The sequence below is a fragment of the Micrasema longulum genome, unplaced genomic scaffold (genome assembly GCF_059751315.1).
Source record: "Micrasema longulum isolate JH-2025_06_02 unplaced genomic scaffold, ASM5975131v1 h1tg000745l, whole genome shotgun sequence".
Taxonomy (NCBI): Eukaryota; Metazoa; Arthropoda; class Insecta; order Trichoptera; family Brachycentridae; genus Micrasema; species Micrasema longulum.
Genome location: NW_028277939.1, coordinates 708,225 through 734,477, shown reverse-complemented (window position 1 = coordinate 734,477; position 26,253 = coordinate 708,225). Strand labels below are relative to the sequence as shown.

Sequence of the window (26,253 nt, the reverse complement as noted above, 5' to 3'; positions counted from 1 at the left end):
AGGGATTTTGAGTATTATTGAATTAAAATCTATAACCTACTTCCACTATCTATTAAAACAATTAGTAACGAGAAAATGTTTATAAAGGCTATAAAAAAATGGATAGTGGAGCTAGGTAAAAGTAAAATGGATTGTATCATTCGCCCAAACAAATATTGAATCAACCGCTCCACAATTGTATATTGGTTAGGTTTTTGTTATTTTCATTGTGCGTTTTATAATATAGATGTACACATATAAATATATATACCTAGTTTTTAAAACTGTGAATATTTTGTTTATTATCTCTGTTTGATAAGTTAGACTTCTTTGTTTATTCTCTAATGTCACATAATCACGTCTAAAAAAATTTATTTTGTTAAGTGTCTTTGGCACAGGTAACCCCAGTGAGGACACATTATTTTTATTATTTATTATAGTTTATAAGAGAAAAATATGAATAAATAAAAAAAATATATATATAAAGAGACTCTTGTCAAAATAGTAGGAGAATCTTGCTCCGGAAAACCCTTTCAGATACATGGAACAGATCAGCATCCAGAGCGATGTTGTTCAGCACAGCGGTAGCCCTTCCAACGCCAGGGTGCTCCTGTATATCGGAATATGAAACAATCTATGCTGACGCTGTCTTAGGTAATTATCAGGAACATACAAACCAATGCTCATCATAATCTCAAAATTATCGATCACACTGCGCAACAATCGATACAAATGTGTAGTTAAATACACATTCCTTCTAGTCTCTAAACTGTTGTACCCGAGCATACCCTGGAGAAACTTGGTCGGGTAGAGCCGAGGATAATACCCGCACTTTCTCATTTTATGGCCTTTTCACCTCTCAACTCGGGTGTTCTGGCCAGTGTTGAATTTTTATTATTTTACACATATACACATGTGTTAGTAATAAAATATATACAAGTTAGTAAGTTAATATTTTATAATAAATATAACATATTTACAGCTTAACACCATTTATAACTAGATATTTACATAGAATTTTAAATTCACGTTTATTGGGTGGGGACAGTAGAGTTAGAATATGAATAGGGAATGGAATATTAATATCAGAGAAGTTGGATAGGAAATTAGGATAACAATCATTTATGGGGCATAAAAAAAACATGGTTTACGAAAGACAATATAGCAAAATGAATCAATGTTAAATAAATAAATAAACACTTTATTACATAATTGAACAAAAAACAGAATATAAAATATAATGGCATATGTGGTTCCTAGAACATCCCGGCTCCCGCAAGGTTCTGCGTGAGGAGAAGGTGGTGGACGTCTTTAAACACCGTCCTTATGTTGTCTGTGTCTGTGGCTACGGTGAAATGATAATAGCACTCCCTCGGCCGACTGTTGAGTTGCTCCATGGAGGGTCCTACTCCGCCCGAGAGTCCCCTGACCTGGGTCACCTCCTGTGGCAGACGGTACAAACAAGATGGGAATGAGGAAGTTCAGGGCTGTGGGAAATTGGGTATAAGAAATGTTTTCTAGCGCGTGGTCAAAATTAGAACATTTAACTTTTCCCTTACTGTCCTAAAATCACCCGCTCGTTAAGTGCTGTGTAGTCATTACTCAAAATGTAATGCTTGTAGGCAATAGTTTTAATTATTTATAGTTGAAGTCAAAAGTGATAATACTTTTTAAAACAAATCCAACTCACATGGGATCACCCTAAAAAGATATAGGTTGATAACAGTGACCGTAAAAATCTACGCACATATTTATTTTTCCAATTAAAATACTGGTCTAAATTCCTGGATTTAAATATAACTCTTCTTTTATTTCTATTAAGTTTTTTTAATTGCATTCGAATTTTTTATTGATTTTATCACCCTGCCGTCTACCATGATTTAGTTTCTTAGAGGTGGGCTCCTGTCTTATGGCAAAACAATGCATCTCAAAAAAGGTCGAACTGAGATAATCGCTTTTAAAATGTTTAATGGCAATTAAATCAGAACTTTTCCATAGTTACACCAAGTTGCCAATTGGCTAGGAAGCTTTATAAAAAATAATCTTAATTACCATATGACAGATCTTGGAGAGTAGAATATTTTGAGCCGTATTACGGCAAAATGATAAAACTATAGATGCGTCGTTTTGCCATCAGACAGGAGTGGGGGTCAGTGCTATTTAAGCCCCTGACGTCACTGCGATCTGTGAAGATCTATTATTGTGATGGGTCCCCGTGAATAGTTCTCGCGCAGCAAGCCCAGGTCTATAAAGAGCCTGTCTGCTGTGTGGAAGGCGAGAGTTTACATTTTACGAAATCTCCCCCTCCAAGTCCAGATCCGTAAAGTATCGGGCTATTAGGTAGGGGGCGGGCTCTTTAACGTCCTCAGGTTTAACCAGCGGTCCCCCGAGGATGAGGCTCCTTTTATGATGTAAAGCATCACATTCACATAGAATGTAAATAGGTGTTTCTTCATATGCACTGTAGAACCTACATCTAGAAGTTTTGGAAAAGTTCATTCTAGCAAGGTGTTTGTTCAATTTGCAGTGCCCTAGGCGGGCTCTAGTGATAACCCTCACTTGAAAAGGCTGAGTTTTATTAGGTCGAAGGCAAACCTTGCGACTACCCTTTTATCAGTTTCTTTGCATAGTGCTGACCATGGATTTCAAACACTAAGAGACTGCGCTCAAACCACATTCAATCCGCTTTCATCCTCACTCCGACAGTTCCACGTTTCACTTCCAACTAACTATCTGAAATGAAAAAATCACCTCACCACAAGCATGTTCTTGATGAATAACTTGGTTCTGGTGTACTCGTCTTTGACCTGGGCATTGCCAGAGGATACCATGAAGCGATGGTAGGCCGGAAAGTGGTCTCCAATGCAGCGGCCTTCCTTTATCTTCCTCTCGAGGATGTCTTGTTTATTCAGAAATACTATCAAGCCGGCGTCCAAGAGGAACCTACCAAGAAAATACAATCTGGTTTAAGATATATGGTCTACAATCATTTCAACTTAATTAATAGCTTATAGCCTGTTGTACCACTATTGTTTTTGTTAAAATGTGTTTCTTATTTTATATTTCAGAAAGGCCAACAAACATAAATTATTTAGAAAATCAAATAGGGAATTATTAAATAAAAACAAAAATTACACCAACAATGCTTTAAATATGTCCAAATGTTTTAAGGCGGGTTGTATTTTCTCCCTAAGGAGTTATTCAGATCTAAATTTGTTGCAACACGTTTGTTGTCAAAAATGTTTTCCCTCTGTTGTAACAAATTTAGAAAAATAACATCCCTTAACCACTATATGGGGTTCAAACTGTCAGCAGGGTCGCAGTGAGTCACATCTTGCTGGAGGATGTGGTTTTAGAAACAGCTGTATTTCTGTGGCAACACTACCAACTAGTCCAACTTGGGCCAACTTAAGGCGGCCAACGATAAATCACCTGCCTAGACTTCTCTAGGAAGCATCGAACTCAGGTCAACGACACATCGCACACGCGTAAATGCAATCGATACACGCAGTGCTAACCTTAATCAAAACGGCTACCACTGACACGAGTGCGTATAACGTAAATTCAATTGTTTGGTAAAGTCACAACCTGGAGGACATTGCCTTCCCGCCGTCATAGTGGGAGATCAGGGAACAAAGGAATCCAGCATATGAAAGGAGGATCCGTTTCATGGACCACTCCGTGGTGTAGTGGTCAAGACGCTTGACTCACGCACGGAAGGTTCCGGGTTCGATTTCCGGTGAGAACACAAAAATTAAAAATGTGATTTTTCTCAAGCCTGGTTGTTCTGTAATGTAATTCACCACTGTAATTGGGCATCCTGGCCTGTTGTGGTGCAAAAAAAATGAAATGAAAAATGAAATCTCTTCAGTACTTTCTTACAAACTTTACTTTGTCCGTCGCCATTTTTAATTCAATCCTTAATTTGTAATTTAATGTGAAATATATATTAAGACCGACATCCTAAGCTGTTTTTTCTGTCTACGCTTTGACTGGTGGAGACTCCTCAACACTACCCCACTGACATCTACACTTCTATATTCCCTTCTATATATACTTCTAAGTTTGTTTCTGGAACCCTCACGGATTCCTTTCTGAAAAAGATTATCCATCATCGTTATAATTACCTGCTCCTCCACACGTCCTCGAAGAGCGTCAGAGCTTCTTGGAGCCTATTTTGGGTATTGTCTTCCCGAAGTGTTTGATCAAAATCACTCGAAGCCACTAAAAACCACACGGCATGAATCCCTTCAAAAACCTGAAATCAAATTATTTATCAGTCAACATTCTGAAAATTCTGAAGCGGAGGGGAAATAACAGTGACGAGGATATAATCTCAGAGTAATATTTCACTAGAGAAGCTCTTTAGCTCTATTGCGTAGAACAAAAACATTTCGATTTTTGGTTTATTTTTTAGTTTAATAACAAACGTGTAATGGCTGGTTGTATTGCTGTAATCTGTAGCTAACTTCGTGGTCAGTAATAATAAGGATATATATTCTAATCACATATTATGTAACTTAATTATAACTTGAATCGGGTTGTGGTCCCATGGCTGGTGTCTCGGACTCGCGGCTCAAAGGCCCGTGGTTCGAATCCCACTCTACCCCAACTTGATTCCCATGTTCTAATACCGAGTTATTTACAACTCGTTGAAAATGTATCACAGATCACAAGATCGCAAATATTTATTTAAAAAAGAAAACTTGAGACACGATAGGATTTTTTAGTTTACGTGGATTAAAGCAATTTGCCTAGTATAAGCAGACAACGATTGTACTAAAAAAATGTTATTTATATTTAAAGCATTGACTTTGTGGTCCAATATTTTACTAAATATTATTAAATATTTCTATAAAATAATGGTAAAATATTGCTTAATAAAAAATATAAAAATATTTAAATTTATTGCAACAGAGAGGGAAAACATTTTTGAGATGGGAATATGGGAGTCTAGGCATTTACAGGGCTTATGACCTGTCATTGGCTGGTTAAAGTGGCCACTCAACACATTGTGTAACCTTCACCATTCTGTCTATGTTTGAACATTCACATTTCCTCAACTCTTCCATCTGTTGGCTTTTGTGAAGTAAAAGAACTGAAACCTTTATCATGCGGGTGAGATTCATCCGGCTGAACCAATTCACCTACTAGGCAACGCCTGAAAATGGACGAGTTGAGATAATGTGAGTGTTCAAACAGGCAGAATGGTGAATGTTACACATTGTGTAAAGTGGTCACTTACACCAGACAATTTTTTTATTTTGTTGATCTTTGTTTTTAATTTTTGTATAAAATTGTAAGACTCAATATGTCCATGTATTTGTAATTTTCTCAAACTGAACAGTTTGGGTGGGTAGGAAGAAATTGCCCTAAAGCAATATGTTCGCCCTTTTATGTATATAAATTGTATATGTATATTTATTTATTATTTATATATTTATTACAAAAAAATATACATACTCATAACAGGGAATCTATATAAAACCAATTAATGTAAAATGAAAACGGAGTGTTCTCTGTTCATGATAGTCTCCATCTAACATGGCACAGCCTGGAGATTTTCTATCTTTAGAGCATAAGTAGTCCTATACTAATAAAACAATAACATAAAAAAGAAAAACTAAAACCACTTAATTATAAATGCTTAGCTAATCATATTTAAGAAATTAAAAATCATTATTATACAAATATAAAGTATATATATGTACCAAGAATACATGTTGCTTAAATATCAATAATATATTATAATATATAATAAAACAAAAATAAAGCAATGAATCACATAAAAATATAAATAATATGTGTACCAATTATATAATATATTACTTTTTTTGATTTATATATATTTTTCGAAAAAAATTCTCGCTACACTATGTATATGTGTGTTAATTAAATAAATGACAGTTCATAAGCCCTGTAAATGCCTAGACTCATATATTCCCTTCTCAAAAATGTTTTCCCTCTCTGTTGCAACAAATTTAAATAAAACAACTCTTTAGGGAGAAAATCCAGTCAGTCTGCAAGGATATACATAAAACTATACTCAAAACATTGTTGAAGATAAAATAGATTATTAAATAATTCAGCTGTTTACCAATAAAAATGCAATTCTTGTCCTTCAGTTTACGTTGGAAGAACATCAAGAAATTTTGATATTCGTGTTAAAGAACATATGAAACGTCTTCACTATAATAATTTCTCTGAATTCGCAAATCTTACATACAAATAAAAAAGGGTTAAAAGTAAATAATGTGGATATATTTCACAGTAAGAAAGCTTTAAAAAATAATGTTCATTTGATTAATAATTAAACAACCTTTCAATATAGCCTGTTATATGATGTACCATTGTAATGGTCACCCCTAAACCTATTAAACTCAAGCTCCTCCTTCCATTCTTTCTCATTTTTTTCAACTATTTCTCCCAAAACATAAAATATTTTCATAACCTAATCAATGCATGTGCTTATTAAAATACACATCGTGTTGGTTTTATATTTTTGTGCATCAACTATGGTGAAGGCGTATAGTAGGTTTTGCATGTTGGTTTAATTGGTGTCCTGACTAAGAGACAGGTACGTCTTGAAACCGGTAGACATAGAAATGTCGGTGAGTGGTTATATACAAATATTTAATAACACTTAGTACCTACTAGAAAAAATCATACAAGAAACTTGACCTTTTGCATTGCTCGTGTGTGACAGATGGGCTTGCTGGCCTCTGACTGAAAGAATAATATAATAGATGTTGCATCCATTTACCTGAATCCATTTTTTCCTCTCTCCCCTTTGCCCTCCAACATCGAACAGCCAGAAGTCCTGCGTTCCTCCCTGCATTCCCTTGGGAATCTGCGACAAACAACTTTTAATATAACTTGTAAAAGTATGCTTTGTGGACGCCGCTACGAACGCCAACTGCGGAGAGCGGGCCTTCTTGGGACCGCTACCAACACAAAAAATTAATATTTTTCATTACCAATCAAATTTTATATGGTGAATTTGTGGCACAAAAATCCATTATTTAAATATTACTTCGAGTCCCGATATCTACTGAAGAAATATTCTACAAATCACAACTTATGACACCAAAATAATTGTACACTAAAACAATACCCACACATTAAAAAACTATTCTTACTCAAATGACAGACATTACCCCAACAATACACCACACGCAAATTTATTTATTTACGGACACTGTTCATTCATACAATTCATGGGGATAAATATTACAATATAGGTACAGTTGAAAACATTAAAAAATAATAAAATAAGCTTTGACAAACATAAGGGACATTGAGACAAGATGTGGACTATTTATTTAGTGCTCGTTTAAACCGCTGTAAACTTAAACCAAAAAAGTCCAGATGATCTTGTCTCGAGTTAACAATATGACAAAAACGGGTCATCGCAGAATTAAGGCCATAGTTTGTTCTACGCCGATCGATAAACAGTACTTCATTGTTTCTCAACCTACGAGTCGGAATATGGAATTTTACCTGTCCCAGTAATGACGGCACATTGATTATGCCATTTAGTATGCCGAACAAATATATAGAATCAATATTAGTTCTACGTTTTTGTAGGCTAGAAATATTGAACATTGACTCCATATCAGTAAATGAATAGTTGCCTCTCTCTAGCCCAAGCATCCGCGCTACTTTTCGAAGCGAGCGATGTTGGACTGATTCAATGTGATTTATGCAATTGACATAGAATGGAGACCAGACCACCATTCTAGGAGGCATATTCTAGAAGAGGGCGAACAGTCGAGCAATAAAGAGTTTTGATTGTACGGACATTAGTAAAATCAGAGGATATTCTGTTAATGAAGCCAAGTAATTTCAGTGATTTATTTACTGTATTATCTATATGCTCGTTGTATGTCAGTTTATAGTCCAAAACAACTCCTAAATTATTAGACGCAATGTGTACTAGCTACACATCACCGCGCACCGGGGAGGGGGGGTTGGCGCGGTCTTTATCCAATCAGTCGCCAAATGGAAGTCGCATTGTTCGAAATAAGAATTGGGATGATAAAATGAGGCGCGACACGGTACAACAATTGTTGAGGTACCAAGCGTTAATATTTCTCTCTTGGCCGTGACCTGCATGCGAGACCTTAGGCGGCGCAAAAATATTATCATGTCAGAAGCTATTATTATTATTATTGTGGATAACTTACATAGCGCCATTTTCATAATACAATACCACAAGGCTTTACAAAGTGATTATGTAAAGATATAAATTTAATTTATTTCATTTTGATTTTTAATTTAAGGAAAACAATGTACTTTGTCACCACATGCTAAGGATTTATTCAAACGATTTAGAGAACAAGTGGGTTTTAAGTTTTTCCGAAACATCACTTCACTCTTACAGTTTTGCACCTCTGCATCCATGCCGTAGGGCCTGCGACCGCAAATGCCCATTCGCCGAATTTAGTGTGCTGTTTGTGTAGAGGCATAATAACTTTTCCTTTCGACGTAGATGTAGCTGATCTAAGCGCAAGACGTCTGTCAGCAAGTTCATCTGGAATGCAGAGTGCCCTTAGATATTCCGGAGCAGAGTTGTGCAGTGACTTATACATAAGCCAACAGAGTTTGTATTCCACCCTCTGTGGAAAACGTAGCCAGTGTAATTCCTGAAGTAGTGGAGTGATATGACTGAACTTAGAGATTTCAAATATAAGTCTTTACATAGGCCATAGCTTAGAAATGTTGAAGGATCGCTAGAAGAAGCGCAAACAAGTCCAGGGAGACTTCGTAAGGTACAAAAACACCTAGTGCACTTCAAAATTGGTCAGGGATAGAGCACATTAATCAACTCCCGTACGTACCTTTACTTTAAACTCCAGTTTCTGTATTCCAGTGGTTTTCTGCCGGCATTGAAGAATGTCTCCATCGTCTGGAATATAATCTTCCTTTCTAACTACGTCAACACGATTCAGAAAGCTGCAATGAAAAAACATTACAACTAGGTTAAATATTTTAAGCAAATAAAGGAAAAAAACAATTAAATGATCTAAATTTTAAATGTTTTCATATGTAAATATACTAAATATCTTTCTATATACCCATATACCTATGTTGGCCGTTTCCTCATTATTGTATCTGGGGTGGCGATTATAATTTTGGGCGGATATTATTTTACTGAATCCGTTGATCTGTGTTTAAATTTGCGGGGAAATAGAGATGCGTTGCGCGGAGATGGAAAATGCGGAATTGAACAGTATGCGGCTAAACAAACTTCAGTAGACAAAAATCCTACCTTTAGAAAGACAGGAAAGGTCGTTTCGGACTGGAATAAATTGTCAAGCCTTTGAAGAAAAAATCTGACACAACTTTTATCAACACTCAATGAATGATTAGTTTTGAACTCACTATTCAGCGCTATCGATCAACTGGAACTCATTCGACCTTCTAAGGCACTCCTTAATGGCAAGATCACTCCATACTCTCTGCACCAGATCAAAGTATTCCTGAAATCAGCACATTTTAATCAATAAATGCTCCATTCTGCCTGGGTTTGAACATGAACATCCATTTTCCTTCAATCTTTCCAATTGTTGATCTTTGTGAAGTTAAAGAGCTGAAACCTTTATTAATGCTGGCAAGATTCTGACCGAATCATTTGACCTAAATACTTGGCAACACTTGAAAATGTTTTTCAATTTTTATACGTCTTCTTGGACCAGCTGGTTTTACCAACAATATTTTGAGTTTGTTGAAATTTTTGCAGACAAGAACTGGATTCTTGGAAGTTGAAAGAAATACAAACAAACTGATACACACTCTTTCATATTTACAATATAAGTATGTGCCCTGAGCACTACTGTGGGGTTGCCCAAATGTGCTCCTCATAAAGAAACTTAGGCTGGTGGTTAGCGCCTCTCTGATAAAGGAGTACTCCCGAAGGTTTGCTTTTGACCTTATAAAGCTTAGCCTCATCAAGTGAGGGTTATCACTAGAGCCCGCCCAGGGCACTGCAGATTGAACAAACACCGCACTAGAATAAACCTCTCCCAAACTTCTAGATGTAGGTACTGCAGTGCAGATGAGGAAACACTTATCGCATATTTCAGGAGTTTTATGTACACAAAATAATTCATTTAATTCCATTGGTAACTTTTTCCTAGCCATACATTAAAAATATCTGGAGGGTTTTTAATGGGGCAAAGTGGCTAAAATTTGGTTAAGTGATGTTTGCTGGTTTATAATCTGGACATTGCAAGCTACAAGAATTAGTGAACGGAAGGAAATATTACATAATATCTGTACCTTAGAGGCAGACGGATGCAAATCCAAACATCGAATGTTCAAAACAAGCCTCAGGAATCTACTTTCTCTAAGTGATTTCAAATGATTTATAGCATAAATTTGTATTTTTAGTATCTTAATACATTGGTTTTTTCATTATAAAGCTTACATTTCTTAAAAATCAATGGACATGATCATAAACTTGATACGAAAATCGAAATGTCATATCACCAAATTCTGGATTTGCATCCGTCTGCCTCTGAGACACAGATATAATTATTGTAGTATAATAATCCCTACAATTCAAGGTACCTACACATAGAAGTTGGGATTTTTAACAATATATGGATATAGTCTATTTAAAAACAATTAATTGTGTAAAAAATACATTCTATGTGAATGTGATGCTTTACATCATAAATTAAGCTTCATCCTCAGAGGACTACCGGTTAAACCTGAGGATCTTAAAGTGCTTGCCCTCTACTTAATAGTCCGATACTTTACGGATTTGGGTTTACAGAGGAAGTTTTATCAACATTAGAATTCTCGCCTTCCACACAGAAACCAGGCTCTTTAAAGACCTGGGCTTAGAAAGTGAAAAATATTCATAGCTCCGTCACAATAGATCTTCAGAGTTTGCAGGGATGTCCGGAGCTTGTTTGGCACTGACCCCCACCTCGAAGAATAAGAATGGAGTTTGGATATATTCATACATTTGTAAACAATGAACTTACATCATTGAATGTAGCTCCCAATTCTCGTATTTTCATTACAGAATCTTGTGTTGCATCAGAAATTAGGAGTCCTAATGGCTCCACATTATCGGCCAGCTCTATAATTGCTTCGTGGATATTTTTCCTTATCTGCATAGCCCTTTCTCGCCGTTCACTGTATAAATAATCAAAACATATGAAATTTAACAACACTTTGGATCATTTTTTTAGTTCATTTTAGTGCAGTGCCAGAAAATAGCAATTACTAAATAATTAGATAAAAATCGTTTACGTACAAGGGTTGATTAATATGCTCCACCCATGACCTGCTTCAAGTTCGCCAGATGAGCTGATGTGAACACATATTTATGCTTTATTCTTTATTTAAATAACCAACTGTTATATTAATCTTATATATAAAACAAACAAATTACACATAAACCAATTACAGGTTTTCACAAGTAGCATCACAGTAAGTTAAAAAATATTCTCAAACATAAAATGAACAGTAATCTAATGTAAATCAAAAAGAAAATAAAAAACACTACGAATTATTTGGAAAGCAAACACCGCACGTGATTATGATTATTCACGAACAAATCTCTGTTTAATGATTATGTTATTACAATGTTCGATTGTTGTGAACTTACAATTTGATTAATGTGCGAGTGCCTGGTCGAGTTACCCGATGTAATACTCTGTTCTACTGCGGTCCATCATCGACCAATTACAGCGCGAATTCACCAGTAGTGCGGAGGCATGTACTCGCGAACCAATATGCTAACAACATCGATGTCTTTAACATGAGTCTTGTAATGTTCAATATCAATGTATATGTTCCATATCCAATAGAACTTAATATTCTGTTCATATTGTATTTTATATCATCATGTACCTAGCTGCTTTAAACCTTTAACTGCATTTAACAGTTCTATATTTTATCACTTTATATTGTATTTTTTTAAATTTATTATTATTTTTATTTTTTTATTATTTTACATATTTATTACAGCAATATACAAGTAATTATTTATACAACAAATTAATTCAGTAGTAAAAGTAAACATACGTATTTTTTATTTTTGCAGTTGGTTCATCTAAACTGCCTAACTAGGGATAGCTTCCCCGTTCTAAGGCAGTAAATTATGTATTTTATAATGATATTTAAAAGTTGTAGCTAACGCGCTACCGGCGTCGTGTTGTGGTTCCGCTGCAGTCACTAACGCACACGTCCCGATCCACTGGTTGTAAGGCAGCGGAGGCTAGGCGATCTTGTCTAACTCGTCAGGGCCGGAGATGTCCTCAGAAGGGCCTCTTATTTCAGGTTGAAGTTGCCGGTTCGCCGTGGTCAGGAATCCGTAGGGAGAGAAGTCCAAAATCCAAGTCCAGGGTGAAGCGAAGGTGTCAAGCGAAGTGAAGAAGAATCGAGTAGAAAGCCGGGTCGGGGAGAAGCGAGTAGAGATGAGTAAAAGCCAAACGTCAGAGAAGAAGTGTCATTTATTTTCATTTGTACACGTTATATACCGTTCGCGCTACGTGCCCCACCATTCACCCCGCCGAGCGGGTCTAGCCGTCGTATGCCGCGCGGAGAGAGAGAGAGCGATAGAGAAGGCCGCACGCCCGCTCCATCCGTCTCCCTCCCTCCACGTATATAGGCACTACCCCCTCCAGTTCTCACGACATTCTTGCGGCGGCAACGCAGCGCGAAACGATGCACATTCAAAAATATACTTAAAACTAATTTGTAACTAAATGCCTATTCTAAATGTCTCGGTATGGAAAAGGCCACCCCCGAAAGTGACAAATACTAGTCTTTATTGGAGGGGCAGCTCATTTCTAACACATACCGAGATCCCTAAGTCTAAACATTTTAATATAGCGCAGGGGCGGTCCCTACAAGGGCCGCTTTCCGTTTGACGTCCGTAACACTCCCCCGGTGCAGTCTCCGCTGCGCTGAAGCATCCGGACGTCCTTCGGCTGCTAGTGGCCCCCTTCGGCGAAGACCGCCACCTTGACTGCTGGTCTCGTGTAGGTCCCGGTCGCCGTCTTGACCTGCACCACGCGGACTTGTCCATCGGCTGCCGGGCTGGCCCTCGTGACTCGTCCTCGGGGCCATGTGTTGCGTGGCAGCTTTGGGTCCGCTATTAATACCAGGTCTCCCTCTTGTATGGGCGTTGCCGGGTCCCTCCATTTCGGTCTCTGCGCCAGCGTGGGCAGATATTCTCGCACCCACCGTCGCCAGAAGATGTCCGCCATCTGTTGGGCCACTCGCCACTGTTTCCTAAGGCAAGTGGCCTCCTCCGCCTTACTATAATGGACCAAAGGCTGTAAACCGCCAGCTGATCCCAGCAAGAAGTGGTTAGGAGTCAACGGCTCCTCATCTTTCGGGTCCACAGACACATGTGTTAGCGGGCGGCTGTTGACGCTGTATTCCGCCTCAGCTAGCGCCGTTATCAGTGTCTCTTCCCGTGGGGAACGCGCTTTTATAGTAGCGCTTAGCGCTACCTTCACTGATCTTACTAGGCGCTCCCAGGCGCCTCCCATGTGTGGTGAGGAGGCGGGAATGAACTTCCACTCCACCCTTCTGGCGCTTAGTTCACCGAGCATTTTCTCATCTCGGCTTAGCTCCTTTATGGCCGCGTTCATCTCGCGATCGGCCCCGTGGAAATTTGTACCGTTATCTGTGTACAATACCGCGGGGTGACCACGCCTAGCGGCCATCCTTCTTAGAGCCATTATAGCCGAGTCCGCGGATAGGGAGTATGCCAACTCCATATGCACCGCCCGCGTTGTCATGCACGTGAAGAGCGCACCGTACCTTTTCTCAGTGCGCCGTCCCAGTGTCACGGTCATCGGTCCGAAGAAATCGAGGCCGCAGTGAGTGAACGGCCGCTCCCCGCTAGCCAGCCTGGCCGCCGGCAGCTGTCCCATCAGTGGCGGCTTCGGAATGCATCTCAGCATGCGGCACGCCCGGCAGCTCCTGATGATCCCTCGCAGCGTCGTACGGAGGCGCACGACAAAGTAGCCCGACCTGATATCGCTTATCGTGCGCTCCGTCCCTGGATGTCCTGATGCTGCGTGCTGGTAACTTATCATCAGTCTGCAATATTCATCCCCACCGTCCAGTATTGGCGGGGCATTCACGTTCTGGTCATCTATCCTTTGTAGTCTGGTTCCCATACGCAGTATGCCGCTTCCATCAACAAACGGCGTGACAGCGCGTAGCCGTCCTCCGGGCGGTAGGGCCTCTCCCCGTTGTAGGCATTCTATTTCTTTGCCGAAGGCACGCCTCTGTGACAGGCGCACCCATATTTCTTCGGCTTTATTCAATTCTTCGGCCCGGAGTTCGAAGTCACCTCCCGGCTTCTCGGGCTCGTCACGTTGTCTGGGACGGCGGCAACGTCCGACGAACCTCATAACCCAGGCCGTCGTCCGTATAAGTCGTGCCCACGATGAAAAGCGGGATACGTCCGGGAGTCCTGTCGTCGTGTGGCAATGGCCCACAAAGTGACGCGGTGGTCTTATCTCCAGCGCGTCTTCAGGAGGCGAGATTGTCCCTTTTTCCTGAGGCCATTCACTCTCCGGCCGGGAGAGGAAATCTGGGCCCCGGAACCACATGCCGTTCGAAGACAGATCGAGTGGCTGTGTATCTCGCGTTCCGATGTCCGCCGGGTTTTGTTTTGTCGGTACCCAGCGCCAACCGTTTATTCCGGCGATTTCATCGATCTCCCCGAGTCGGTTCGCTACGAACGTTGAATACTTCAACGGGTCCGTGCGTATCCAGGATAGAACCGTGCTCGAGTCCGTCCAGAATATAGTTCTTTTAATTTTCATGCGGCTTTCCCTCTTTATACTCGCCGCTAACCGCGCGGCGAGTAGCGCCGCCTGAAGTTCTAGACGCGGTATCGATAAAGGCTTTAGCGGCGCTACTTTACATTTGCTCATAATAAAGCTAGTGCCCGCCCTGTGCACAAAATATGCCACCGCACAGCAGGCTTGTTCCGAGGCATCGCTGAAGACGTGCATTGTTATTTCCTCCGCCTTCCTGTTGATACAACACCTCGGTATTGCGCAGTTACTTTCGGCTAGTAACTGCCGCCATTCGCGCCATCTCTGCACGTGTTCTAGTTTTAAAGCCTCGTCCCATTGTATGTTCGATCGCCACACGGCTTGTAACAGTATTTTAGCCCTCACTGTTATGCATCCAATAAATCCCATTGGATCGAAGACCCTCATGGCGGCTCCCAACATCTGCCTCTTTGTAGGCCATTCAGGTTCGTCACCGCCCTCTTGGTTATACTTGAATACTAGATAGTCTGCGTGCGGGTCCCACCGCACGCCTAGTACTCTTTCCGTAGTGGCGGCCTCGCCAATGATGATAGCCGTCTTGGCTCGATCCTCGTCGCGGACCGAGCACAATGCCTTGGCGTTGTTTGATGCCCATCCCGTCATTTCAAAGCCCCCCGTCAGCAGGAGGGCCGTGACGTCTTTCACCAATTTTGCAGCCTCCGCAGTCGAATCCACGGCGTCCAAATAATCGTCCATGTACATTTTCTCGTGTACAGCCCGCGCTGCTTCCGGGAATGATTCAGCATTCGCCGCGGCCACGCGGTCTCTTACGTACTGGGCGCTGCTCGGAGAACACCTGGCTCCGAACATCATGGATGTGAAAGCGAAGGTCCTCACTGCTTCGTTCGGTTTTCGACGCCACAAAAACAATTGTGACATCGTGTCATCGGGTGTCATCTTTATGCGGAGAAACATCTCCTTTATATCGGCGGCGATAGCTACGCCACCCTCTCGGAACCTCTGTATGTTCCCCACTAGTGACGTGAGCAAGTCCGGTCCCGTCAGTAAGTGGTCGTTGAGGCACACACCTCTGTGAGGGCTCGCCGCGTCGAACACAACCCGAATTTTCCCAACCTTGTTCGGATTGCATACCGAAAAATGAGGCAGGAACCATTTCCTTGGGTTTTCTCGTGCCTCTTCTTCCCTGGATAACTCAACGGCGTATCCCTTTTCCTCATACTCGCTGATTTTAGCCCGGTACGCAACTTCAAGTACCGGGTTCTTTTTTAATTTTCTTTCCAACGAGTAGAGGCGTTTTTCTGCCGCTTCTCGGTTGTAGGGGAGCGATGCGTTGTCTGAACTCCATAGCAGGCCCGTTTCCCACCGGCCTGTGGGAAGCTGCTTTGTGGAGTTATGCATTATATCCAGCGCTCTTTTTTCTGCGGCACATATCCGCGGCGCGGTCGTGATTCCGATCGAATCCACTTTGAAGTTAAATTTCACTAATTCACTTAGCGCGTCATCACGCGACGGTCCTTTAGCACTCACTAGGACCGTTTTCACTATGCCATTAGAAACTGACTTATCTTCGTTATATTTTTCACCCGTAGGTGCACTCGCGTTATTATCGTTATGACTCACGTGTCGGCCAAACGCGACGCGGCCAAGCGGCGTATCACTTATGATGACGCCGTCACTTCGAAACTCCGCCCGGCCGTGCGGCACTATTAACTCGGCGTTATCGAGGCCTATAAGCATCTTAGGTCTCACTGTCACTTCCCGCGCCGAGTTGTCGCAACTTTTAACTTTTTGTGTCGGCAAGTTGAGTGTCTTAACTGTGTAGGCGATCGCTTCATAAGCGCCGGCGTCGCCTTTTATTATCACTTTTACGCGTCGCGATGACGCATCACTAGCGGCGATTCCGGCTATACCCGTGACTTGTATACCGGCCTGTGGACCGCGCGCTCCGATCGCGTCGGCGACCTCTTCTTCCAGGAGTGTGATAGTTGAACCTTCGTCTAGTAACGCGTATGTATTTACTCGACCTTTCGGTCCACTGAGAGTCACAGGTAACACTTTAAGGGCGACCGAGCCCTCCTTCCGCGATACGTGTAACACATTCTCATCCGTCGACTGGGCGCGCGGCGTATGTAGTGTGCGATGGTGCCTTCCTCCGCACTCGTCTATGTTGCACCTTGTTGCCCGACATTTCGACGTTCGGCAGCGTTTCCCCAAGCACAGGAAACACAGTCTTAAATCGCGCACAAATGCCCACTTGTCTTTCACGCCAAGCCCCGAATATTCGCGGCACACGTCGAGCTTGTGTGTTCCGTTGCACTTTGCGCATTTTTCACTTTCACTGTGTACGTTCAGCAGCACGTGTCCTTTAGAGGCGCGATTCCTTTCAGCCCTGACGGGGCCTGTGTTGATATCGAGGCACCCGGCGTTAGGTATCACGCCCGTCACGTCCTTTAGCCAGTCGGCTAATTCACTTAACTTCGCTTTTCTCTTCGTCCCGATGCGCGACGTAATCCACATCCATCGGTGCGTGTAGGGAAGCTTCCCTACCATTTCCCAGAGAAGCTTCGGCGAAGAAAGGTGTTCACCGTCGAATCCTTCGACGGTCGCGACGACGTTCCTCACTGCGACGGCGTAATCCGTCACGGCTTCCGCGGACGCGTTGTCTGGCAGCTTCGGAATCCTCCGCACCCGTTCCAAGACCGTCTCCACGACGAGCTCAGGGTGTCCGAACGCGGATTCCAACATCTTCATGATCTCGGGAACCCTGCCCGGGTCCACGAGTAGGGCCGATACAGTCTGTCTGGCCCGTCCTGTGAGTGATCTCTGCAGCCGTATGATGTTTTCTGCATTGGATAATGCACACATCTCCGTAGACTGGTTGAACTGCGATTTAAAAATCCGCCACTCTAGCGGATCCCCGGAGAACTGCGGCAGGTCTCTCGCACCAGTCTGCCTCGCGATGAATGACGTCATCCTTGGGTCATCACTTCGTGGCTGCGACGTCACTCCAGTCGAATCACCGTCCTTCAGTGCCCTCACGAATGCTGCGGCCATCCTGTCAACTGTGGGGTATGAAGCACTGTTCTGGTTGTCAACCCACTCGCCGGTGAGTCGTCTTGTCTCCGAATCCATGGAGCCGAGTGTCGTCGGGTCCAATGTAGCGTGGTCCGCAGGGCTTGCTACGTTCGGTCGTGGCTCAGCGGCTTCCTCCAAGTACGCAGGCCCGGGTTGGGTCGTTTCCAACGACCCAAGGTGTGCACAGGTAGGCGCCGCCGCCGCGGCGCTCGCTCCGGCGGGCGTCGTGGTCTTCTCTGGGGTTGTAGTAGCGGCCAACATGAGCGGGAGCTGAGATCTCATTTCCTTGAACATCTCAACCATCCCGGCCGTCATGTCCTGCATCAGTCGCTGCTGCATGGCTCGCATCTCTCTTGAGTGGGCGGTAGATTCCGTTGTCGTCTGGGCCGAAGTCGATGAACCGGAGTCGGATTCGGCGCGTCCTTCCTGCATGGCGGCGTTTCTTCCAGACCGAAGAGAAGCAGGCATCAGGTAGATGATCACTCGTGTGACGACAGCAGATCCGGATTTCTCGAAGGACCAACAATGTAGCTAACGCGCTACCGGCGTCGTGTTGTGGTTCCGCTGCAGTCACTAACGCACACGTCCCGATCCACTGGTTGTAAGGCAGCGGAGGCTAGGCGATCTTGTCTAACTCGTCAGGGCCGGAGATGTCCTCAGAAGGGCCTCTTATTTCAGGTTGAAGTTGCCGGTTCGCCGTGGTCAGGAATCCGTAGGGAGAGAAGTCCAAAATCCAAGTCCAGGGTGAAGCGAAGGTGTCAAGCGAAGTGAAGAAGAATCGAGTAGAAAGCCGGGTCGGGGAGAAGCGAGTAGAGATGAGTAAAAGCCAAACGTCAGAGAAGAAGTGTCATTTATTTTCATTTGTACACGTTATATACCGTTCGCGCTACGTGCCCCACCATTCACCCCGCCGAGCGGGTCTAGCCGTCGTATGCCGCGCGGAGAGAGAGAGAGCGATAGAGAAGGCCGCACGCCCGCTCCATCCGTCTCCCTCCCTCCACGTATATAGGCACTACCCCCTCCAGTTCTCACGACATTCTTGCGGCGGCAACGCAGCGCGAAACGATGCACATTCAAAAATATACTTAAAACTAATTTGTAACTAAATGCCTATTCTAAATGTCTCGGTATGGAAAAGGCCACCCCCGAAAGTGACAAATACTAGTCTTTATTGGAGGGGCAGCTCATTTCTAACACATACCGAGATCCCTAAGTCTAAACATTTTAATATAGCGCAGGGGCGGTCCCTACAAGGGCCGCTTTCCGTTTGACGTCCGTAACAAAAGTATTTACAGTTTTATCATAATGTGTGCTTTTTCAGTCTCAAAGGTAAACAATGAATATCCATAGAAAACATAAATAATACCAAAATCTCTATATCCTAAGTCCCAAGTCATTACTAGTAAAACAAGCAACCAGCTTACGTCCTTCTACGTCGGACAACAAATTCTCCGACTCCCTCCGACCAATATGGATTAAGAATGCAGTCAACACCTTCCTCAGCCTGGCAATCCCACCACATTTCCACGAAACTGGGATAAGGTTAGATACCCTCGGGCCTATATAATATTGCTGCCTTTGAGCCAAAAAAGTATTGACTCCTCTCTGTAGAATCAGATCCTTATTGGAGTGTCTAGTATTATGAACATGACAAACCCTAGCGTATTTTTCCCTGTTGAGATGTGTGACCGCTACTGACCTCAATATATACTGTTGACGAATATCCAGCACTTGAAATTCTTTGGAGAGCGAATCACTCGGGTATCGGTATGGTTTTTTAATATAACTCTTAACACTGATTTTTGAGCTATAGCTGCTGAAGCCATAGTCGTTTTAGTGCATTCATGTTGTTTATATACCCATCTTCTTTTTTTATACCAACTTTACTTCTAAACACTGTTCTATCTTTTGTAGCTTTATATTGTATTTTTAAAAATTTAATGTTGTTTAAATACTCATATTTTATATAACTTTCATGTATGTAAAAGCCTTATGGGCGTGGAAAATTAATAAAATAAACATTGAAATGATTAAAAGTTCGCCATAAATATGAATAAAAAAAAAAAAAAAGACTTATTCTTCACACAAACACACCTCTACACTTACTCTCATACATTATACACAAATACACCCTTTTGTGGTAGGTACCACAATTTAATATGTATGATTTTTATTTTAGAAAATTTGCTGGTCTGTCTTTAAACCATATTTTTTTAATGTTATTATATCATTGTTGACTGTTTGTTTCTGTAAAATAAATAAATATGGTGTCCACAAAAAGGCATTACACGCACATTAATAGAGGTCACTAAGCACTGCACATTTCCGTTTCCTTTTAGTAAGTGATAAGGTCTTAGATCCTGTTAGATTCAGTTCTGGGTCCTTTCTCGCCCAAATTCGGACAAACTCATAATAATGTTTAAGAATGTAAAGTTATATTTACTCTTGCGAAAATCCTTGAATGTGTAAAATTTTCATTTGCTTCAGTACTGTAGTTTTCCCTGCCTCCCCGGCACCCAATAGAAGAATTTTGATTGCCTAAAAATAAATCATAATATTGTCACCGTTCGGGCAAAAGCCATTAACCCAAAATATACCATGAGAAATCGCAATTCAAAAGTTTGGACACTAAGGAAATATCAGGTATTTATGTTTTGGAGGTTTTATGTATAAAATATCATTCATTTATGTCTTTTCAATAAATTCCATTGGTAACTTTTCCTTTTGATACAATTTTTAAATATCTAGAAGGTTTTAATGAGGCAAGGTGGCTAAAATTTGGTTCAGTGACTTTTGCTGGATTATAATCTGGACAATGCTAGCTATGAGAGTTAGTAATAGGAAAGAATTATACTATTGATATTTAAAGCAATAACTTTGACTTTTCTTTGTCTACCGGTTTCGAGACGCACCCGTCTCTTCGTCAGGACACCAATTAAACCAACATGCAACATTCCATTATAATAGTCACCATACCTATTAAATTCTAGCCCCTTCCTTCATCCACTCCCTCTTTTTAAAATTATCTCTCCCAAAACACAAAATTATTAAATAAAAGTTATATTTCGTCATCATCATCATTCCCTTTCCGCACCTAATGGTGCATAGGGCCCTGCATTGGTACACCAATCGCAGCGTATCTTGATCATTTTTGTTTCATGAAGGTAAGGTGATCAGTCTTACGCCTCAGGTACCAATCCAGGGAATGTGAAATATTCTAGTGTAAAAACACCCCTTTAAATAATATTTCATATCAACCATGTCGGAAATCGAACCCGAGACATCTTGCATGTTAGGCAAATGCGCTGACCATTACACCAAGAGGCCGATAAAATACATAAATCACATACAGATTTATAGATTAAATTTATAAAATTAAAAATAAATGCATACTGCAAATAAATCATATTTTCGTAATTTCAGTATATTATGTTAATTTGGTTTTTCTTTATTTTTCTTTTCTCTTCTTTTCATGGTTATTTTATTGACTTTTTGATAATTAAAAAGGAATGGCCCACGCTCAGATAGTAGTCTTTGTGGGCATTTGATTGTGTGTGCTCTTCATGGTCTAATAATAAAGATAATTCAAATTTTGCCAATCATTTAATAGAAAATAAACATTCCTTCGAATTAAAAAATAATGTAAAAATAATTCATATTGCACGTAAAGGCCATAAACCTGACAAATAAGAAATTCTCGAAATTAATACCTTAAAAAATAAACCCGACGTAGAATTACTTAATGAACAGATAACACATGCGCATTCTCCATTACTTTACCCATTGTAATATAATTTTACTAATGACTTTTTACCCTTTGTTTTTCAGAAATCATTATTTACAAAACTACACTCACGAAGGATAGGACACCAAAAATAAAATAAAATACTTAAACTCATTAAAATAGCATTATATCAATTCATTAGTTAACCCAAAGAAAATTTATTGATAATGATCCTTAAGATAAAAATAACTTTATTTAATTTACTTACATATAACTTTGAATTATCTATCCTTACCTCTGTTCTGTATAAATACATTTAACTTTTTAATAAAGATACCAGTCTCGAAGATGTCGCGAAAGCGATGAAACCGGTCACTGGATATTCCAAATTTGTGGATTAAAGTATCACTCGTGTTTTATTTATGTAATAAATAATATATGTATGGAAAAATTAACAATAAAAAATAAAAAAATAGAGATGCGAACACCACCGTGTCTAAACATGCACTAAGCTGAAATAAAAAATATTTAATTTTATATTGAAGAATTGGTGGGGAGCTGAGAGGGCGTAGAGGTGGGGTTACCCAATTGGTTTATTTAGCCCATTCTTTATCTTTCAGATACAGAATTGTTCTCAATTTCTTATTCCTTCCGGATAAAATAAAAAATTACGAGTAAAATTTTTGACTCACATATTTATATGGCTTGATCCACGACTGTATATCCTTGTCTAATTGCTCCGAAGCTGTTCTGTTGTCGTCGGGGGAACTAAAGCATCTGAGCAATTTCATATTGTTCCTGTGAATTATTCAAATACTATGTAAAAAATGAAAATAAACATTTGCAACAAAACTAACTGCGATCTTACATGTTCAGTACTTGATACATCAGATAAAATTAAATATACCTGGTCCATGAAGAAGTATGGAAATTGAAAAAATAACATTTTCAAGCGTTGCCTAGTATGCAGGTGAAATAATTCAATTAGATGAATCTCACTCGCATAAATAAAGGTTTCAGCTCTTTAACTTCACAAACATCAACAGATGAAAGAATTGAAGGAATACAGTTGTTCAAATACGGGCAGAATGGTGAATGTTACACAGTGTGTGTAAAGTGGCCACTTAAACCAGCCATTGACAGGTCATAAGCCCTGTAGATGCCTAGACTTCAATATTACCTTCTCTTAAATGTTCTTCATCTCTGTTGTAATATGTTAAAATTAAATATCTCTGTGTATACATAGACCAAAACTTAAATGGAAAGACCATATTAGTGAACTAGTTAAACGAATTAGAAAATGTAGATACATATTTATTAGATTAAGGAATATTTTAAAAATAGCTTATTACTCAATTATACAATCCTTGTTACAATATGGTATTTTAGGGTGGGGTGGTTCATACGCCAATATATTAAACCCTCTTAAAATAGTACAAAGATTAATTATTAAAGTAATTTTCCTTCAGAAACCCTCAACATTCAATACGGAAAGTCTATTTAAAATATTTAAGGTTCATACAGTAGACACTTTATAAAATAAATTCTATTGTACAAATTTATAAAAAAGAAAAAATAAAAGAATTTTAATTGAATAAGTCACTCAGATACTAACATAATAATAAAATTCCTAAATTCCACACAAGTCATGGTCAAAAAAGCTTTGTCTTCAAAGATGTAAAAAATTATAATAATCTTCCCAATGAAATAAAAACGATTAAAAATAATAAATCAATAAATAAATGTAAAGTAAATCTAAAGACATTTTTTGAACACGTGTAAAAACTACATTAAATTTTAATTAGTATGAATGTATTATTCTTTTTAAGTTTTTTCTTTATATATCCTATGTTTTTATTTTTTTCTCGTGTACTCTTATTTAAAATTATATAAACTCTTTTAATTAACAATAAACAACTACAACAGTGTAAGTCACTCTCCAACCACAAGAGTTATACCGTAGGCAGAGACAAAACTTAAGGTGAGGAAAGTACATTCTAATCTCAAATGCGGAGCATAACCCGAAGGTGAAGACAATAGAATGTACTTTCCTCGCCTTAAGTTTTGTCTCTGCATACGGGTATTAGTCTCTTTTTGGGAGGGTTACAGTGATAACATTTACTAGATGTGTAAATATAGATATGTATAGAGTTTTAAAAAAACATGTACCTTCAATGAAACTTATTACTGAAATAAATAAATTAAAAAAAACAATAATTAAACAAAATATTTTTTTAAAGCCCTTCAGCATCAAGTTATTTGAGGAATTTGAGATCATAGATATAAGGCAATAAAACCGGGTGAATGGTGCACTGAAATCTACTTTGGCACACAAATGTTTATCGCAGGAAGTTAAACTAGCTGTTCACAACGGAGTTCTAGTGCCAACTCTAATGTATGGGAGCGAAGTATGGAATTGGAAAAATGATGATGAAAGTAGGTTGAATGCTGTCGAAATGCAATCCCTCAGGCGAATGCGTGGTAAAACGATGTATGATAGGTGCACAAATGTCGAGATCCGTGAAGTGAGACCTGAATTATTGACAGAATCAAGAAAGGGGTGCTGTGTTGGTTTGGACATGTGGAGTGAATGAACAGCGAAAGAACGGCTAAAAGAATCTACGATGCGAATGTTGATAGATGCAGAAAACGATGAAGACATGGCACGATCAAGTCCATCAAATACTTGAAGATGGACATGTCAAAAGTAGGAATAATCGGCGTACATGCATGAGAAGATGTATGAATTTATAGAAGCGAGGTCTGCATGCCAAGATAGAGTGATATGGCGTTCTATCCTCTCTGCCTACCCCTACGGGGAAACGGTGTGATGTTTTGTTTGTTTGTATATATTTTTAGAATAATAATGTTTGTGAAAGCAAATTATTCTACCAAATTCCAAAAGGAACACTCCCACACTACCAGAAGTCAAACTAGAGGAGGGGTCGTGGGGTCTACTGCAAACTCTGAATTCGGCCAAAGAAATTTCAGGTTTCTGGGCCCCAAAATATTCCATATGTTACCAGAACATTGCAAAACTATGACCCGGATTCAATTAAATAAATTTGTCAAAAATTGGTTACTGGATTTAGTAAAGAAAAATCGGAAAATTTACTTAAAAACATTCTTAAATAATAAATGGGATAAATTAATATTGTATAACTGTATAGTAAATTTACTAGAAGGTAGTAATGTTATTATTTATTTTTGCATAAAAATGTCTGCCTTAAAACAGGTTGTACCTAGTTAGGCAGACTAGACATGATCCAGAGAAATCTATTACCTAAGTGTGTATGCAGTAGATAAAGTAATTGTTATTTTTGTTAAACTACGATTATGATTATTACTATGGGAAAAAATATAATCATAACACAAATGAAAGGTAAAAAATGCAATCTGTTAATTTCTTTAAAATTGTATTGTGCATGCAGAAATATTGATTGACACAACAGAGTCATTTAATAAGAGTTAATAAGTAAAGGGTCATTTAATAAGAGTTATTGAATTAATGAACTTTGAACTTAAAATATAAAACAAATTTTATTTTACATAAAACGGATATTTTTATATGTTAAAAAAAAAACAAAACAAAAAAAAAATAGAGTTAAATAATATTTAACGTATTAAAGATAATGTGGGTCAAATGTCTACCACAGAGTTGTTTTATCCGAGGTCCAATTTTCATTAGTTCTCTCATTAGATGAGCGAAGTAGGGTGAAAAATTTACTACCCTGGCAACACTAATGAAATGTCCATTTTGAATTTTTTGACAATCTGACAGATAGAAAAAAAAATCAATTTTTAATTAATGCATTTGCTACTTTCACATTCATATGCTAATTTCACATGAAATGTGATCCCATCCTGTTTCTTTAAGATCCTAGCAGTATTTCTACACTGTAAAAGGACACAACATGGCATAGTTGAATTCAAATCAGGAGTTGCGTACTGAGCAACGTCTACAAAAAAACTAATGGGTCCAAACGTAAACCTACTCATTTATGAGTAGTTTAGTCGCCTTCTGTTTGATGCTCGTATGCATGCGGTGCGGTTTCTGGACTATCCTCAATTTTATGCTCAAAATATTGCAAATAAAACTCTTTTCTCTACCATGTCTTTTATTTATTTATTTATTTTAACTAATGTTAGTAAATATTGGTAAATAACCACTTACCGACTTTTTAAGTCTACCGGTTTCGAGACGTAACCGTCGTCTTTGTTTATATTATTTGGGTGTCTGTGTATTTGGGCGACTGCGACACGGTACAAATTACTAGTACTTAAACACACAGTTTACCCTGAAGATGGCTCCTGCAATGGTAGCCAAAACGTCGGAACAAATCCAACACACACGGTATCACCCAAAAAAGAAACATATTGCCTAGAATATGTCCATATATTTCATATTTTCTCAAACTTAATGGTTTGGGTATGTTGGTAGGAAAAAATTGACTTAAGGCAATATGCCCGCCCTTATATGTATATAAAATGTATGTGCAAGTGTTAAATAAATAAATAAACATGTCCAAAACATGACCCTAGTAAAATATATGATATTTTGTACATACTTACGTCTTATTTCACAGCGTTTTTTCTTCAAAAATGGGTGTTGTGTTTTGTAAAACAATAAAGCTTCTTAAGATTAACAGAAGCTATGAGCAAATGAAAAATTGTGATATAATTTAATTGTAA

At 39.5% G+C, this 26,253-nt stretch overlaps 1 protein-coding gene across 2 annotated transcripts; it reads right to left on the bottom strand.

Moving 5' to 3' along the window:
• Positions 1–1,166: 1,166 nt before the first annotated feature.
• On the bottom strand, positions 1,167–26,253 carry Galphaf (G protein alpha subunit f). Of its 2 annotated transcripts, XM_088230292.1 has the most exons (10): positions 26,130–26,253; positions 22,254–22,359; positions 20,281–20,375; positions 10,974–11,127; positions 9,364–9,461; positions 8,820–8,934; positions 6,743–6,829; positions 4,107–4,237; positions 2,736–2,922; positions 1,167–1,421 (listed from the first exon to the last, which is right to left on the bottom strand). In XM_088230292.1, exons 2-10 carry the CDS (start codon positions 22,350–22,352, stop codon positions 1,236–1,238), a joined length of 1,152 nt encoding a protein of 383 aa, XP_088086418.1. In that variant the 5' UTR covers positions 22,353–22,359; positions 26,130–26,253; the 3' UTR covers positions 1,167–1,235. The 2 variants fall into 2 exon arrangements, with proteins under 2 accessions (XP_088086418.1, XP_088086419.1); XM_088230293.1 differs by lacking the exon at positions 26,130–26,253 and having other exon boundaries at positions 22,254–22,557.

What these genes read in the sequence shown, in the direction of transcription:
- Galphaf (XM_088230292.1), bottom strand. Translation starts at nt 22,352, where the DNA reads ATGAAATTGCTCAGATGCTTTAGTTCCCCCGACGACAACAGAACAGCT. An exon ending in GAGGACGTGTGGAGGAGCAG is followed by an intron (nt 2,923 to 4,106) that starts GTAATTATAACG and finishes TTTTCTTGGTAG; the next exon opens with GTTCCTCTTGGACGCCGGCT. An exon ending in TCATCAAGAACATGCTTGTG is followed by an intron (nt 1,422 to 2,735) that starts GTGAGGTGATTT and finishes CGTCTGCCACAG; the next exon opens with GAGGTGACCCAGGTCAGGGG.